This window comes from Sciurus carolinensis, chromosome 4 (assembly GCF_902686445.1).
Source record: "Sciurus carolinensis chromosome 4, mSciCar1.2, whole genome shotgun sequence".
Taxonomy (NCBI): Eukaryota; Metazoa; Chordata; class Mammalia; order Rodentia; family Sciuridae; genus Sciurus; species Sciurus carolinensis.
The window spans coordinates 71,758,431-71,776,845 of NC_062216.1; the positions used below are offsets into that span (position 1 = coordinate 71,758,431).

General features: G+C 46.5%; 1 protein-coding gene across 1 annotated transcript in view; it reads right to left on the reverse strand.

The window, feature by feature from the left end:
- Vwf (von Willebrand factor) overlaps positions 1 to 18,415 on the reverse strand; it is a 151,903-nt gene that overhangs the window by 84,092 nt on the left and 49,396 nt on the right. The window contains exons 14-18 of the mRNA XM_047549520.1: positions 17,525 to 17,720; positions 16,637 to 16,852; positions 12,655 to 12,895; positions 6,499 to 6,593; positions 4,423 to 4,583 (exon numbers count right to left, since the gene is read on the reverse strand). Of these exons, the coding sequence (XP_047405476.1) occupies positions 4,423 to 4,583; positions 6,499 to 6,593; positions 12,655 to 12,895; positions 16,637 to 16,852; positions 17,525 to 17,720 (909 nt within the window). The remainder of the gene's footprint in view (positions 1 to 4,422; positions 4,584 to 6,498; positions 6,594 to 12,654; positions 12,896 to 16,636; positions 16,853 to 17,524; positions 17,721 to 18,415) is intronic.

The following is an 18,415-nucleotide window of genomic DNA, read 5'->3' on the forward strand; positions in this document are numbered from 1 at the left end:
CAATGGGAAACATCACCTGAGACAAAAGCCATGCAAGATGGGTGGAGATGGAGTCCAAGAGGCAGAACCCTGCTGACCTGCCTCACCTCAGCAGGATATGTGCTCCCCTGTCCCCTGCAAGCAGGCTGGGGTTAGGGCTCCCAAGCGTCTTGGTGTGCATGCTGGATGCCTTTATCTCCCTCCAGGAAATTCAACTTCCCTATTGATACTTCCAGCTCAATACAGCTGATTTCTACTAGCTTTTTACTACATTTTTGCTAGAAGGAAAGCAATATAATTAAGTAACTCACACTAAAGTGTGAATGATTCTTCCTATGAGGATTTATGAAGTTGTAAGCTTTTGTTTAAGATGATGCTTGTTAACCAAAAAAAAAAAAAAAAAAAAGCATGCCTGTTATGTTTAGAAGTCTAATTTGGTGACAAACTGTGGTTTAAGTGTAGGAAATATTTGTGAGATAGAAGCATTTCCTTGGGTATCCTAGGATTCCCAATGTCCACATGTGAGACCCACTCTGGATAAGCCCCTAAGACCAAGTTGTGTATTTTTTAAAATCTTTTCAGACTTCATACTGAGGATCCAGGGATCACAGACAGGAACACATTTCACAACTGCCAGGAATTTACCTAAATAACAGCAGAACTGGGTGCCAGTTTAGAAAATGTAACCACTAGATTTCAAGAGGAAAATTAGTATCTCCCAGACAGCAGTCCTTCATTTTCCCCAGAGACCTAAGCATTTGAGCACCCAATAGCCTGACCTCCCAAAGGGAGTTCAAAATTTCCACCATATAATTACACAGACTTGAACTGTCTCTGTTTCATTTCTTTCCTAGTCCCCCCACCCCATCCTGTGTGGTAGAAAGGATGGAGGTGACAGGTCTTCAGGGTTCCTTCCAGCTCTGCTACCCTGCACTGGTCCCAGTAAAAGCTACAGCCCAGATGAAGGAACAGGGCTGTGAGCTGTGCTTTTCTGCCACCTAGTGGTAGAGAAAGATGATATCTAACTTAAAGGTGAACGATTCATGCAGAAAACGTTCACTCGAAAATTTTACAACTAAATAGATGACAATCTGGGAAATCTTCAAGAGCAACCTTCTGATTTTATTGACCAGCGAGTCTCATAATGTGAACCCAGATGTCTGAAAAGTTTCTTCCAGTATGTGATGAATGAGTTCCTGATTTTCCTCCATGAACTTACAAATAGTGGTCATTAAGCCACCACCTCCAAAACGCTGTGTGCCTGGCACTGTCATCTCCAGTCTTCCAAAAAGCTTTCCTAATCCAGTTTTACAGATGAGGAAATTAATTCACAAAGGTTTTTAATGACGTGCCACTCAGTTAAGTAAATGTCAGAAACCACAATTCAAACCTGGAAGTTCAGGATTCTAAAACACAATGCCTTTTCCACATAGCTTCTCCACCAACCATTTCTCATGGCATTGGCCACTATCAAAAGCATCCTGCCTTCTTGTCCCCATGCAAGGAGAACTTTGCAGCAGTGGCAGGAGCAGAGAGAACCTGCAGCTCGAGAAGTGGGCCAGAAAAACCTCTACTCCAAGTAGGTGTCAAGCCTGGGCCAATCAGAAAGAGAATGACTCCCTCCCTCCTCCAGATTTGAAACAGGTGCTTCTGGGCTGACAGTGGACACCGAGACATTCCTGGGAGGAGGAAAGGCAGTCTTCAGCAGCCAAGGGCAAGGCTACTCAAGAGCAATCCCTGGGTCAGGCCGACCCATGCTGATGCAAGTACAGAAAATGAATATTTAGATATTCTTGTGGAAATCTGACAGAGGAATATCATGTCTTTTGTATCTGATAAAAATTGGAGGGACTCATATTTTGTATGTCATTTCTTTTGGTTTCACTTTTCTGATTATTCATTTTGTTGTATTTACAAAAACACTGGTCCACAACAGATGAGAAACTAAAGAAAACAGATCCTACATGGATCCCTCCTGTGGACAGGAGGAGAAGTTGAGCCACACAGCTTTTGAGAGTGAACCTTAGTTATTTATGAAAACAACAATAAAGCTATTCCTATGATTCTGTAGCACTTTCTGGTTTTAAATGTGCTTTCACATACATCTCCTTTGGGCCGACAACTAAGGCATGATGAATGCAGAATAGGAATTCTGTGCCTGTGTTACAGAGGAGGTAAGTGAGCCTTAGGTAGAAAATTAATGTCTGCGTAAGAAACACTAAGCCAGACAGGAACGATGTCCAGAGGAGCTCAGCCCTGGAGTACGATTCCTGCTCAGTGCTCCTCCGGCTCTCAGAGATCTGCACCCATGAAAAAGCAACTGCCCCCTCCTTTTAAGTCTTCAGAATGCAGTGGTTTGGTAACATGCCAAAACCCTACCACCTCTCACAGAGGACAGAGAAGGTCCCCTGGGTATAAGATCTGCACCATCAAATGAGCCCAAACATGGTGTTTCCAGCTCCCTTTTCCTTGTGTTGTGTCCAGGAACACATGTCCCATGCTGGAGACAGCACCCTGTGCTCACTTTGTAACTTACACAGACTTTTCTGCTCTGCCAGGTATTGAGTAAGTTATAAATATGACCCAATCTCTTGTGATACGAGCTTTCAAATTTGTAATTCCCTGAGGTGGAGGTGAGCAAGCCCCCTTGTTAGGTGACAGATCTGTCCTCAGAACATATGCCAGAGACTTCAGGATGCCAAAGGGCACCTGATCGTGCTATAGCTGAGGTCTCACTCTTCATGTGGGAATTTGGGGTCATAATGCAATGATTGTGTTTATTAATATTTAAGACTATCTGGATTGTCTTCTCCATGACCAAGAAATATTTCATTTAAAAGAGTCCCTGAACCAGACTGGTGCAGTGGCACAGGCCTATAGTCCAAGCTACTCAAGAGGCTGAGGCAGGAGGACTGCTTGAGTCCAGATCTGCTTGAGTCCAGGGGTTGGAGACCAGCCTGAACAACATAGTGAGAACCTGTCTCAAAAAAATCAAAAAACATTTTAAATGTTTTTAAAATTAAAGAGTCTGTGAGACTGACAAAGTCTGTGGAGAAGCCCTCTTTCTTGCCTGAGCCTTCTTCAATGTCAGAACTCCTACAGGTATAATGAAAGGACAATGATCTGTGTCCCCCCAAAGCTCTGAGACACTCAAAATAAGGACCCCAGGGATAAAGAGCAACCTGGAAGCTGCCTCTGCCCTTTCCCGTTTCTTACCCCTACCTGGGTCTCAGTTCCCCTCGCCTTACAGACCATCCATGCAAATCCACCTTCTCCTACAGCACTGAACTACACTTTTCACTAGCCAACCTCTAGCTCCCCTTAGAAAAGACTGTTCCAGAACCCTCTGAGGCTAAAACAGAGAGACACCCAGGAGAAAAGGAATAGGAGCTGGCCTCTCTGGGAGGAAAAATGGTTGAAGAAGGAATAGAAGAGAACATCTGCTCTGCTCATGCTTCAGATGCCAACCCTCCTGAGGGACACTGGTAACAAGTCCAAGGTCCCTCTAGAGAACATTGACAGTCCCCATGGCATAGGACACTGCCCCTCAAGCTGAGTCTTGGGCATCATTAATTCTCTGCTCCCCACCCCTTCTCCCACATTCTGGCCTCTAGATCCCCTGTCCCAACTCCTCACCACTCTGGGTGTGAGAAATTGGATTCATGGGAAGGAAAGAAGATGGAATGCATTTGAAAAAGAAAATCCAGAAATAGCATTCTTCAGGGTAACAAAAATAATATATGTATAATAATTTAATACAAAACTGACCTAAGATTAGATTTAGGAGGCAGATAAGTGTGCTTGGACATGCTACAACCATTGCCCCCAGCAGCGGTTCCCAGAGATGCACAAAGGAGCCAGGTATTGCAGACCAACATGGGCTTGGATCATGCAGCCGCAGCCCCAGAATCATGAACGTACAGAGCTGGCCAAGACATCACAATTCACTTGACAGACAAGGAAAACAAGCCTCAATGTGGGGAAGACCCATAATTTGCTAGCAGGGACCTCAATGTCTTCTTTTAAAATAGAAAGTCATACGCATATATGCTAATCACATGCAAATATGTGTGTCCTTCCATCTTCATACCATGGAATGCAGCCCTTGGAAGAATTCTAGTAGAAATGCCTGTTTTTACTTATATTTTCTGGAAATGCTTTCTTTGCTTCCTAGGGTGCCCCTGTGAGCCAAGATCTTATATTTTTGTCAGATCCCATCAGGATCAACCCAGACATTTTCCTCCCAACTCCCTCCCTGATTTGGCAGCTGACTGGGCCATCAAGGACTCTGCCTACTACCCCCACACCCATCACCACTTCTTCCATGACCATCCTTGTTTGGCTCTTGCTCTTCCTCTCTCTGACTCCATAGCCCTATCACTCATTCCTACCTGCAGGAAAATGGAAGGGAAGGTGCCCACCCATGGGTCTGGGACAGCTCACCATGCCTGGGGGGCAGAGGCAGCCAGAGACGCAGCCCATGCTCATGCACTCCAGGTCATAGTTCTGGCACGTCTTGGCACACTCCAGCCCTTCGGCTCGAGGGTTGTCAGCAGGACACACCAACTTAACCATGGGTGGCCGACAGGATAGGCTCCTTTTGCCTTGAAGGTAGAGAAATCAGAGGTGATTAGTGAAGGAGTGAATGGATCCACCTTCTGCACTGTCCTTCGATGCCCTAGGTGCTGTCACTCATTTGAGAGACCCAGAGATGCCTCGTCCCTGGAACAAGACGCTGCTCAGTAGGGTGGAAACCTGAGCCAGGTTCCCTCCGTGGAACAGGGGTGACACCTCATGTACTCATGGAGCTTAAGAGTTTCAGCCCACACTGGTGATGACTCTTCTGACCCCAGCATTCATCCAATGGCCTCCACTTCTTATGCCCCCGATCCCAATGTAGCAGGTTGCGTTGAATCTGGATGTATTGCAGCAATTGCCAGACCCAGGCAATAGGGGGCTAACTTGGAGCCTTAGTGGGGCCCAACAGAACCATTCCTAAGATGGTTACAATCATGAAGGAAGAGGTCATTCAACCACAAAGACTTTAAGAAGCCAATTGCTCAAATGCCAGCCTCTGCTAGGCTACCCTATTAACGTTAGCACTCCAACCCCTGGCACCCCTATCTCCCCACCCTGCTTTTTTTTTCTCCACCTGATACCCTGCATGTGTTCCACTCAGCATCTGATATATCTGACATATTTCTCTTATTTGTTGATTGTCCACACCACTCCACTCCACTCAGCCCCCTAGGATGTGTGCTTCGTGAAGGCAAAGAAAGACCTTTTATCTACTTTGTTCATTGAGAGATCATATTTCCTGGCAAATCATAGATATCCATGGCTGACTGGATAATAATGAGAACAGGTGCTTGATACACCTTTCTTTCAAAAAAAATAAAACTGGCATACTTAATAGCATTTAGAGCACTTACCATCTCCTATATGCAAGAAAGGTGGAATTCCTGACCTTATTTTTACATGAAAATTTGTTGGGAAGCTGAAACTCCAAAAGGTTAAATGGTTTTTCCCAATCTGCACAAAATTCTTGGAGTTTCCTGACTTTGAAAAATATGCAATGCCTTCTAGTGTCCAGACTCGAAGACTCTGAGCAAGAGGAGCCTTCAGGACTAAGAGGCAGGACCCAGCGAAGGGTGGGAGCATGGGGAGTGCCACCAGAGGGAGGGGAAGAGACAGACAGAAGGACTCAGTGGCCTCGAGTCACACATTGTGATTTCAACTTTTGAGCCAACCCCATTCTTGGGATCACCAAGAGCAAGCTGGAAAGCAAATGGCATGGCACAGAGCTGGGTCACCTGGGGGGAAAGAGTGCATGGAAAGGGAGAGGCAGAAACGGAAGTGGTCAAACTGGAGGTTGAAATGGCTCGTTTATGTCCCTCCCACTGGAAGACTCTATTCTAAGAAAGGACAAGCCTTCTGGAAGCAAGGAGAGCTCCTGTGACCCAGAAATGTGAATGTAGTCCCACCAGCACAAGGTCAGCACACTGTCCATTCTGTATCTTGTCCTCAAACAGTACAGCAACCATCAGGACCTTCAAACTGAGAGCAACTATCCCAAACCCCACTCTTTCAAATCCATCTGAGAAGTTTTCAAAGAGGTGACTTGCTCAGCATGCCCATAGGAAGCAAGAAGCCATCAAAGAAGGGTGATCACCATCATAATCAAAGCAACAGACCCACCCCACTATCCACTGGGCTAAGGTCACTGCAGGCAAAATGGAGGTCTCACAAATCCATCTTGCAGATATTTGGCCTTTCCCTGTCCACAAAATAAAATAGTTCTCAACTCAATAATTTGGATTTACATATCCAAAGTCATGCTTAGGCCTGAAAGTCACTCACACAAACCCAGAAACTCTGGCAAATTTGGGCAAAATCAGACATGCGCCTGAACACATACATGCGCAGACAGACAGTGCAACCCAGCTCTCTCCTGGACTCCGTGCTTCAAGAGTCAGGGCAGAGCAGAAGTGAACAGTGTTCTGGGGGTTCAGTACTCACTGCGGTGGGTCAGGGGGCTGCTGAGTACAGTGTCTGGCAACAGGCTTCCTGGGGCTCCACTGGTGGTGCAGTGCATGAAGCCGTCCTCACAGTAGCTGCAGAGGAGAAGGCACACCCCAACTTCACAAGAGCCACCAGCACCCACTGTCCCCATTTTCTTGTCTCTCCCTCACTCTGCCCCTTGCAGCTGGGCTCCCAGACCCATCACTCTGCAAAGCCTGCCTTACTAAGGTCACCCATGACTTCCGTGTCACTGTATCCCATGGAACGATTTCCAGTTCTTTTTCTTACTTGATCCCCTTCAACATTATTTATTGTTAACTACTCCATTGTTTTAGAGAATTTGGTTTAATCTCCCCTAGTTCCTCCCACTCCCCTGGTTGCTCCTTCTCAAGCTAGACTGTAGCTCACCTCCACCTCAGCCTGGTCTTTGAACGTCAGCATTCCCCAGGCTCCAACCGGCGACATCTCTGCTTCTCACACCATATTGCCATGCCTGTACCCAGCTCCAGTTCCAGAGATGACTCACAATTTTCCAACAGCCTCTTGGACCTCTCCTTCGAACCCCAGACCCATGTCGACAGGATGGCTTTCTTTGGTGTCTCAAAGCCAGCCTGATTCGTTACCACCATCCGTCTGATTCAATTTCACAGCCACAGAGCCAAGGTTCGTCCTGACACTGCCCTCTCCCTTGCCCACCACCACACCCTTGGACTTTGCCTCCTCCACATGGCAGGCATTTGTATCCACTTCTCTATGCCCACAGCCACGAGAAGAAGTGCCATCGCCTCCTGTCTGGACAATGCAGAAGTCTCCTAACCAACATCCCTGTGCCTACTCTTGCCTCTCTCCAAAACACCCCTCTTCACAGCCAAGAATCTTTTCAAAACCTTAATCTGATTATGTCACATCACTGCTTGAATCCTTCAACAGCTTCCCCTCCACAGGCCTTCGGATAAAGATCAAATCCCCGTGTGATGTGACCCCTGCCTTCCTCTCTCCCTCCAGCCAGCTGGCCTTCTGTGAATCTTGAATCCTTTAAACACAGGGTTTTTGCAGTTTCCTCTGAGTTAATGTCACTTCTGCCCAACACACACACATATACCACCTTTGCCCCAACCCCATCTCAAGTTCTGCTAGCCCAGGTGTTTCTCTTCCCAGAACTTACCAAACTTGTAACTTTGTGTTTGAGTTTTATCTGGTTAACAACTGTATCTCACTAGTCTATAAGATCCATGAGGGTCAAAGCTGTAACGGATCTTGCTCACCATTATATCACTAGTATCCAGCATAAGGCTTTTCATAAAGTACTTAATATGGGGTTTTTCTGTTTTTGTTTTTGTTTTTGTTTTTTGTGGGGAGTTGTTGTTTGTTTGTTTTTAGTACCGGAGATTGAACCCAAGGGCACTTCACCACTGAGCCATATCCCTGGCCCTTTTTCTTTTCTTTTCACTTTTGTTTGAGACAGGGTCTCACTAAGTCCTTAGGGACTCTCAAAACTGCTGAGGTTGGCTTTGAACTTGCAAAGTTCCTCCTGCCTCAGCCTCCTGAGCCTTTGGGATTACAGGCATGTGCCACTGCACCAGCTGTTTTTATTTTTAACTGACAGATAATTGCACATTCGTGGGATATAATGTGATATTTTTTCACACATACACAATGTGCAATGATCTAATGAAGATAATTGACAGATTTGCCACCTTAAACTTTTATTAGTTCTTGGTGTTGAGGCAAACTTCTCTCCTCTAGCTATTTTGAAATATACAATAAATTATTGTTAACTGTAGCCACTCCACTGCGCTATAATACATGAGAATTTCAGTCAACTCCTGGTCAGAACCTGGACTGCAGCACAGTAAGTCCTGCTGTGCTGGCCGTCAGAGTGACCAATGGAGGAGTGTGAAGAACCCCCAGACAAATGTGTGTGCACCTTCCTCCCACCTGTCCATAGGTATCACCAGCGTTTCCTCCTACTGTTGTCCTTCAGTTTTGTGCTTAAAGAATAAAAATAAATAACCACAAACAAGCCCTGAGTTCCTTCAGGCACACATTCTCCATGAAATTCAATTTTCTACATGAAATGCAAAAAGAAAACCATAGCATTGAGCCCTGGTACAGGAAGAGCACACAGTCATGTTGATGTCACTGCTGTCAAACCCTGAAGAGAGCCGGAAGCCAGGGCTATTTCCCAGTCATGGTCACTATGGGCTGCTACATGCCACCTCCCACCTTCCCTGCTATGGAAAAACAACTGATGACAGCTGCTGCCCCCAAGTCACCCCAGCTTCTGTAGATTGACTTCTTTCCTCACCACAGTACTGCAGCAGGGGGCCACCCTGACCTTCTGGTCACCAAATTCAACAGTCTGTTCTCAGTGTAATATGAAGAATTCAAGAGTCCTTGGGTTCTGGTCATTTGCTGGATGATTTAGGAAAGTGATAACCTCTCTAAGCCTCAAATTCTTTACTAGAAAAAGCAAGCTCTGCCTGCCCTACAGCATTTTTTAAGATTTTGAAGGGAAACACCTTGGAAAGTATAGCTGGACAACTATAGTAAAACAACCCCTGAGCTAAAGCCAAAATATTGAACCAGCAGAGGATGACATGACAGTGGGCCCTCTGTATCCACAGGTGCTATATCTGCAGATTCAACAACTACAGATCAGAGGTATTCAGGAGGACTGGGGTTGTAGCTCAGTGGTAGAGTGCTTACCTAGCATGTGTGAGGAACTGGGTTCGATTCTTATAAGTAAATAAATAAAATAAAGGTCCACCAACAACTAAAAAAATATTTTTTAAAGTGTTCAGGAAAAAAGTTATGACTGCACTGAACATGTACAGAGTTTTTTCATGCCATTATTCCCTAAACTATACAGTGTGACAACTGTTTACCTAGCAGTTATATTGTGTTCGGCAATATAAGTAATCTAGCAATGACTTCAGGAACATGGCAGGATGTGCACAGGTTACATGCAAATACCATGCCTTTCTAGATAAGGGACTTGAGCGTCCTTGGAACATGGCTACTCTTGGAGGATGGATGTTCCATATTCCCTTCTGCCCTTAATCCTCACACCATGGCTCTGTCTTGGTTCTGTCCTTCCCACTGGCCTTGTACCTCTGCTGTCTCTGATGGGATCCCTGGTCCTCCTCTTACCCTCTGAACAAGTTCTAGACTCAGTCCTCTTTTCTGCTCTTGGGCCCACTCCTCTTGGTGAGGCTTGCCACTCTCCAGCCCAATGTCGCAAATTCCAACCCTACAATTCAAGTTGTTGGTTCCATTTACTCAGCAAGATGTTCTCTTAGTAATTCAAAGTCATTAAGGCCAAAATCAAACTCATCATCTTCCCTCTACTCCTGAGAGCTTCTTGCAGTTCTGCCATCACCATCCTCCCAGGCATTCAAGTTCAGAGCCCTGGGGCCATCTTCAACCTCTGGTGCTTTTAAATACCCCACTAGTCCATTCACACCTCCAATGGCTCTAGTTTCTGTCCCCCACTCCCCATTCCCACTGCTAGTATCTGGTCCAGGGTCTTACTACCTTTGTATCACTCTGTGTCAACACTGGGGTACAACTGGTCTCCCTGCCTTCACTCTCATGTGGCCTCCAGAACCCCCTCCCTGACACTCCACTTCATCCTATTCCCTGTTCAAAACCTTCAAAGGCCATTTTGCCTACTGCAAAGTGAGCCCCTCGCTTCTTTCAAAGAGCCCTGATCCTGATCCCAACCTGACTCCACTCTTACGTGCCTGCTAGAGTTTGGATCTGGAACGTCCCCCAAAGGTCCCTATGTTAAAGGTTCATTCCCCAGTTTGGCACTACTGGGAGCTGGTGGGAACTTTAGGAGATGTGGCCTCGAGGGAGGTTCTAGGTCACTGTTGATGAGCCCTCGAAGGAGATTGTAGGATCCTGATCTTTTTCTTTCTCTTTCACAGCCACCAGGAGGTGAATGGGCCTCCACAATGACATCCTCCCACCATGATGTAGTGTGATGCTGTAGGCCCTGAGCAACAGGCCTACAATCTGTCATGGACTGAAACCTTTAAAAACGTGAACAAAAGAAACCTTTCCTCTTTTAAGTTGACTTATCTCTGGCATTTATTACAGTAATGGAAAACTGGCTAACACACTCTCCTTCATACGACCCATGTTCCCATTGGAGAATTTACCTTGAAGATTGTTGAGCACTCCGTGTGTGTGTGTGTGTGTGTCTCTGTGTGTGTGTGTGTGTGTGTGTGTGTGTGTGTGTGTGTGTTTTGGTGGGGGTTTTTTTTGTTGTTTTTTTTGTTTGTTTGTTTTTTTGTCCCTACTCCTCTGCTTCCTCTAAAATCACCCCTACCTCACCTCCACCATGGGAATCCTCCCCCAGGTCAAAAGCTAACTCATTCATGGAGTCTTCCCTGGTTCCTCCCAAATGGAAGTAATATTCCCCTTCCTGAATGAGCAGGGCTTTTTATGTCTCTTAGATGACACATCTACAAAATGTTAAGGTTTCTGCAACTCAAACCAGAACTGTGTGAGGTACAGGGGGATCAGAGCTCAAGACATGGCCTCTATTCTTGGGGCACTCAGGGTCCCGAGGTGACACACAACACATTTTCCTGAAATAGAAGTCCAATAGTAATAACTGTTTCAATAGAAGTATAAACAATATGCTTTGGGTTCATGTAGTTAGGAAGGAGTGCAAATTCATCTCACTGGAGTGATGAGAAAAGGTTTCATATCAAATGCAATTTGTAGACATGGAATCTAGATTTGAATGAACCAATTATAAAAAAGTTTGAGCCAAACAGGAAAAAGAAAATATGAACTGAATATTAGATGTTAAGAAACTATTGTTAATATTTGGACTAGTAATGGTACTATGGTTGTCTTTATTATTATAAGTGTTTATCTGTTAGAAATACATATTAAATTATTTACAAATGAAATGATATAATATCTGAAGTTTTATTTAAACTGTTTCAGTCAGAAAGGGGAGGAGACAATAGATAAGATAATCACTGAAACTAAGGATGGATAGACACGTTAAAGCTTCTTATACTATTCTCTCTACTTCTATGTCTTTCTGAAATTTTCCATAACTGGGACATTTTAACTGGTTCCCCTACTAGACTGTCAGTTTCTTTGGAGACTACACTGTGTCTGACTCATGTTTATACCACCAATTCTTAGCCAGAACCTGGGACAAAACAGGGGACAGGTAAATGTTTGCTCTACAAATGTTCTGTGGCAAAAATTCTTCTGTGATCTCATCAGCCTTTTTGAAACTGACTGTCAGAGCAGGCCGGGCAAAGAGCTGCAAGAAGCAAGCATGACCTTGAGCTATTCTAGGGGGAAATGCATGATTTCAACCAGGATAGCTATTGGATGTAATTTTCCCACCACCCCCCAAAAAAAATGCTTATGCTGGAAGCTTTGTCTCCAGTGTCACAGTGTTGAGGGCTGGTGGGAACTATAAGTGAGACCTAGAGGTTGGGAAGGACTGCATGGAGGCACCACCCTCCAAGGGATTAATGTCCATTTTGCAGGAGTTAGTTATGTCAAGAGGGACTAGATTAGTTATCAAGAGAATGGGTGGTTAAAAATTAAGCCACTCCACATTTGCTCTCTTCTGCACACTCTGCTCACCACTCTCCTGCCATGTGATAAATCTGCCATGTTATAATGTAGCATAGGGTCTTCACCAGAGGCAGCTGCCCAACTTTGAACTTCTTTTCCTTATAACGTACCTAATCTCAAATATTTTGTTATAGCAACTCAAAATGGACTGAGACAGCAGTGTACCTTGAGGTAATGCTGCCAAGGCATATTTTCTTCTGTATCAAATGCTTATTTCAGCCTGAGAACACTGACAGGAGGCTGAAGGGGAGAAAGACAGGGAAATCTCCCATTTCCTGTTTCAGAAGAGGGAAACAGAGACCTAGAGCATGGAAATGGGACATGTGATAGTCAGCCTACTGATAGTTTGAGTTTCTAGTTTTCTGCATAATAAGAAAATCAGAAGACCTGGGTAAAATCCCAGCTCTGCCTCTGACTTGCTGTGTGAGTCCACACAACTCACTTCCTTCCAGGGCTTTACCCAGCCAAGAAATGAAAGGCTCGGAGGACCATTTTCCTGTCTGGTGGTGCCATTGCACAGCTGCCTGCACTTACCACATGGTATGATGGTCTGAGAAGATGTCCGCGGGCTGGAAGATCTCGCCATCATAATAACAGGGGCACTGCGCCTTGGGCACACAGTCCCCCCTTTCATCCTGGTAGAGCCCTGGGGGGCAGAAGCAGCCTTCAAGACAAACCTCGTCACATTCCTCCTCCGGGTAAGAGAGGGAGCGGCAGGTCAGGTTGCAGGGTGTTCCGCACGGCTGGTACACCTGGCCCCGGGGGCAGTGCAGCACTGGAAGAGAAGGGAGATGAAGGAAGGATAACAAGGACATGGGTACCACCCCTTGAGTCGTGACCCCCAATTATATCTGTGCAATCGCCACCTTCCTTTCCCACGATGAACAAAAGCATCTCTTCAGGCACACAAATGGGTATTATAGTAATGAACACACACGTTTCTCCCCATCTTAACCAGAGGGAGCATTGCTTTAGTCACTTCTGAGTTCTCCAGGCCCAGGACATGGAAGAAATCCTGGTGGATTTGAATATTTAAAAGAAGTGGGAGTAACAGGCACCAGCACCACCATGATGATAATGACATCAATGGCTACCGTTTATTGAGCACCTACTGTGTCCCCTGCTCTTCACAGAGGTTTCAGGCCTCACCTGCTGAGTTAGCCCTTGTCACCCCCTTTCCAGAGGTGAGAAACTAAGATTTGAGCTGAGGGACTGCTCAGGTCATGCCTCCCAGGAAGAAGCAGAAGCAAGATTTGAGCTCTCGGTAGCCCTAAAGCACATGCTTCTAACCATTCTACTCTAAAAAGGAAACAGTCCTTTTGAAGACATGTGAATCATAAAGAGCACAGACACTCTTATTTCTACCCCAAAAAAGTGGGCATCCCTACCTACCCACAGCCCTCACTCTCTGTGACCTCTCCCAGCAAAATACAGAAATGACATAAGAGACAAACGCCAGGAGGAAGTAGAGCAGAGCGCTGAAGCAGTTAAGAGAATGGGCTCTGCACCCCCAAATACCTGAATTCAAGCCCCAGTTCCACCCCTAGTTAGCTACATGATTTTCAGCATTGTCTTCACTGGAATATAACAGTATCTGCCTGTGTCTTTGTGAAAGTTAAATAAACCAACACCTTTAGAGGCACGGTTGGCACACAGCAGGTGTTCTGTGTTATTATTACTAATGATATTGCTGGGGAAACAGGCCCAGATCAGCAGACTTTGGATGGGAGGAATATTCCAGAGAAAGATCCAGGCCAAAGGGCCTGGCACTCCTGCATCATGGGCAGTACGTACCGATAGTCTAACAAACGCTCTGATGATGAAATTCTTTGCTAAGAAGGACATGGGAGACGTGGGGTGCCCTTTTCCCTTCCAAAATTCCTTCCCAGTGCTCATTGGCTGCTGAACAAGCAATGAAAGCCCATTCTGAACACAATCTTCCTGGAATTGTTAGAATCCTTGCCTCTCATTTCTTTAGCAGAAGCTCACAGGTGAAGCATCTGGCAGAAGCTGTAGAAGTTACCCCTGGCCATGAACCTCTGGAAAGACCCTGCAGCCTCCCTCCTGAGACCACCTTTGACTTGGTGTCTGAAGGTAGCTGGGAAGGGAGGGGGCCTTCTAATCACTGAGACCTTGACTTTTCTCTGACAGAGTGGAGAGTTTGAGCCATTGGATGAATGTGCTGAGGGAGGGGAGGGGAAGATGGGATGTACTGTCCAACAAGGAAGCCGATCCCTTGAGTCTGCAGGGACAAGCACACACTTCATCCATCAAAGAGAAGCTGGAGTTGGGAACTTTTCTTTTCTGATAGACTGTCTCTAGCCTAGCTTGAGGGCTTATTCAATTTCTCCTTTAGTCTTCTTGCCCAGAATAAACAATGCATACTTTTAGTTTAGAAGACATGTATTGTGCACCCACCATAAGCTGGGGTGGTGTGAGGTTCAGGGAGGCAAAGATGTTAAGCCTTGGTCCTTGCCTTCAAAGAGCCCATGGTCTTATCTTCCCAAAGGAAACATGACCATTTTACAAGGGTAAGATCTGTTTCTCCTGACTCTCCTTACAGCAGCCCATGAAGTAGCTACATGTTTAAGTCCCTGCTCTATAAATGCTCCCAACTGGTGTGACATCTTCCTTCCTATGAATGTATTCAGTGATTTAGGGAGCTCTGTTCACTTCTCAGGAAAGGAAAATGAGGCTTGGGTCCAGGGGACTGCTGAACTTGAACCCTAAGTCGAAAATGGATGAAGGCAAGAACAGGAGTTCAGGCAACTACCCTTGGGCTCAGAGGAACAGCCCAAGGTCATTTGTGACATACACCCATAGAGACAGATCCCTCTCATCCTTGAACATCTCCAGAGATAGTTCCTCCTCACCACCCAGCACCTTCTGCAGTATCATAAAATCTCAAGAGTCAGGACATTCTTTACCCAAAACTCAGGGCTTGCCACTGCTCTGCCAGCCCATTTCCCCTATTCTATTCAATGGAGATAATGAGCAGCCACTTGTGAAGCATTTTTAAATGCTTCCAATGGCCCTTGGCCTTCTGGGTGAACATCCTACAATAGGAAAGTCATGGGATGCTGTAGCATACTGGTGGTGCATAATTTCTAACATTGGTGGACCCAAGGCATACTCGTTAACTCATTACTTTCCCCAATTTCTAAATTTCTAATCAGAAAACTGGAGTTCAGAGGATTTAGCAAAGGGTCAAGGTCATATAGCTAGCTGGTAAATCACAGGAAAGCAGCCAGAAAGGCTTCAGCTGGGCTCTTGCAGATGCCAGTCTAAGGTTCCCTGTGATGTCCCAGGGCTGGAGGGACAGGGATGGATCCACTGCATGCATTTGTAGATTGTTTCCTTTCATCCCTACTTTTGACTCTACTCTTTTTTAGGAGATTGCTTAGACTTGAAACATGAGTTGGCTCAGGGGACCCCAAAGATTGACACTTCTAGAGAACCCCCACCTAAACTTCTCTTTAAATACATGATATTAATCCCTTTACCGCTGCTCATATAGCTCCTGTTTTCCTGCTTCTGTCGGGATCTCCTATATTTTAGACTCCAAACACATCTTCCTCTCCCTAAAAATCAGAATATCCATTCTACCTTACACTTGTGAAAAGTCTGCCTCACTTTCACACCTTAGCACTACTATTCTACCAAGGTTTCTCTGACAAAAGAGCACTTTTGTAAAGTCACAGTCAAGTACACCTCCTCCTGAAAGCCTTCCTTGGTTGTTCCTGCCCTTTATCTGCTCCACCCTTTATTCAATGTGATAGGCACCTCCTGAGGAGAACTCAAAAAAGAAGGTTCAAGTTCCACAGCATCGCTGTGGCCTGACCACACTGGACACTCAGCAAATGTCCCCAGAGCAATAGCAACAACAAAAAAGTGATCCCACTCTAGCTGCCCGCTAGCATGGGAGAAGAACGCCGGCACCAGGAATCTACCAGTGCAGAGGGAGATGTAAAGCCAACCAGGACACTGATGCTATTCAGCTTTGTGTAACTTTATACGGTGCCAAAGATTTTTGCCAGGAGTTCATCAATGGCTTCCCAAAATTATAAGCAAAGGATTTATGTGAGCATTCCCCACTGCCTTCATCAGACTCCAGGGATGCTGGGACCCCCTGGCACCTGGGACCCATCCACTCCACAGCCTGATTGTACGAGTAATGAACACTAGGTGGCAGCAACCACAGGTGATCCCTGCCTGGCAGTGCTTGAGAGGTGCTAGGCCTCCAGGTAGGAACTCCAACTTGCTCTGCTGGAATAAGCCCACCGTGTGGAAAAGCTAGCCCTCCACCACCACATCCTTCCAGGAGGTGGAAGAGAAAAGAACTGCAAGAGAACTGTCTGCACAGCCCAGGCTTGTCAAAATACCACTGGGCCCATTTCTAAGCAAAATGATGCAGAGAAAGTGCTTTGAAAAGACCGATTGGACCAAGACCACAGGGGTCAGTAGAGGTTTGGTGTGTGCCTGGAGGGGTGCAGCAAGGGGAAGGGTGGGGACCCACCACAGAAGTTGGGCTCGCGCCACATGATGTGCACGCCTCTCCGCGCACAGGCCGCAGCGTAATTGGCCACAGCACTGCACAGACAATCCCTGCCGTTGGAGCAGGAGCAGACATCGTAGCGGCAGTTCTGCAGGTAGGGCAGAGCGCTGACTGCATGATGGCAGGCCTCAAACGTGGAGGACGTCAGGAGAGAGCAGGCCTCCTCTGCGAACCTGGCTGCGGGGAAGAGAGAGGATCAAGCCCAGGATGGACGGAGCCCTGTCCCACGCCCTCAGAGTCTCAACCACAGAGACTCTGTCTCCCCATCCCCAAGAGAAGAGCAACAGTTCCTACCCCTGAATCCCCCATCCCCACTTCTCTATCAGCAACAGATTCTGCAAAAACAACTCTTGGTTCTGGGAACTACTGCAGTTTTTCTTCTGCAGCCAATTTACTTTCCTAATTACATTTGGCTTAAATACATATTAAACTGCAGCTCTAGAACACACACCCACTGACAGAAGAAAGGGGTCAGTGACGGCTTGGGTCAGAGGGGGATGTTATTGTAGGACTGAACTGCTGTTGCAGACAAACCTGCACGTGGCCCCTCTAGTCCATTTATCTTACAGTAATTCAAGTCCAAGTTCAATTGACTGCTGCTCCTATAGATCAGAACATCTGGGGGCAGAAACTGTACTTTTCTTTATCAGGCTTTGGCTCATGGAGGGTGTTCAATTAAGAGGCTTTGAAAACTAAATGAGTCAGTTGCAGATAATCAAATGCTGATAGTAAAAATAAAGGTGCACCCAACCCCTCCAAGCACGGCCACCCTCCACCCCCACAGCGGGTGCACTGTTCCACGTAATGCACCCGAATGCTGGAGAGCTTGGGGCTCTGCTGTTCACGTACTCAGGCGCGGGTTGAGGCTACAGGGATCACTGTGCTGCTTCTGCAGGTCCTGGCAGTCCCCGTGCAGCTTCCAGGAGTTCCCGAAGTCCGCCACCAGGGGCTCCACCAGGCCCGCGGGGGTGAGGAAGTCATCACCTTTGTTGCCATTGTAATTCCCACACAAACCACAGGTCTTCCCGGCATAGACTGGGGACAACTGCAGGGAGAGGCCAGATCACCTTCAAGCAGCAGCCCCCAATGCAGCAACCACTTCATTCCACTTTTGAGATGGTTTTAATCAAAAATTCCCCAGGTGAAAAATAAATATGAATGGCAACTAAGCCTTAGGCTGTATAAGGAGAAATCAATCAATAAATAAAACAAGCCACATACGCATTTACCCCTCCACCCTGGCCCTTCAGTCATTGGTCAGAGAAGCATCGTGCCAGAAGGGATTGTAAAGATCACCTAGTCACTTAAAGATGGAGAAACAGAGGCCCAGGGAGGTCAAGTGACTTGCCCAAGGTGACAGGGATAGTGGCAGAGCTGGGACAAGCCAGTAGGTTGAGTCCAGCCCTAGGTGTCCTGTGTCCACACCTGACAGATGGTCTAGGCCAGTGGTCCCAGCCCCCATGAGAGTTGAGTACAAACCCCACTCCTGTCCACTGAATGCTTCCATTGGCCACACGTGGGCAAAGCAGACTGAGTCAGGTGTGGCCTAAGTCCTCTGCAGCTGACACTGGATGATCAGCAGCAACACCTCAGTGGCATCACTGAGCATCACTGAAAAGAAGAGGCACCCTGCCAAACAGGGCTCTTGGGATGGTGGCTGGGGAAAGTAGAGTCCAGCAAGGACACTGGGGCAGCATGCTGTGTGGTGTCCAGGACTCAGACCCCAGACCATCAGCACAT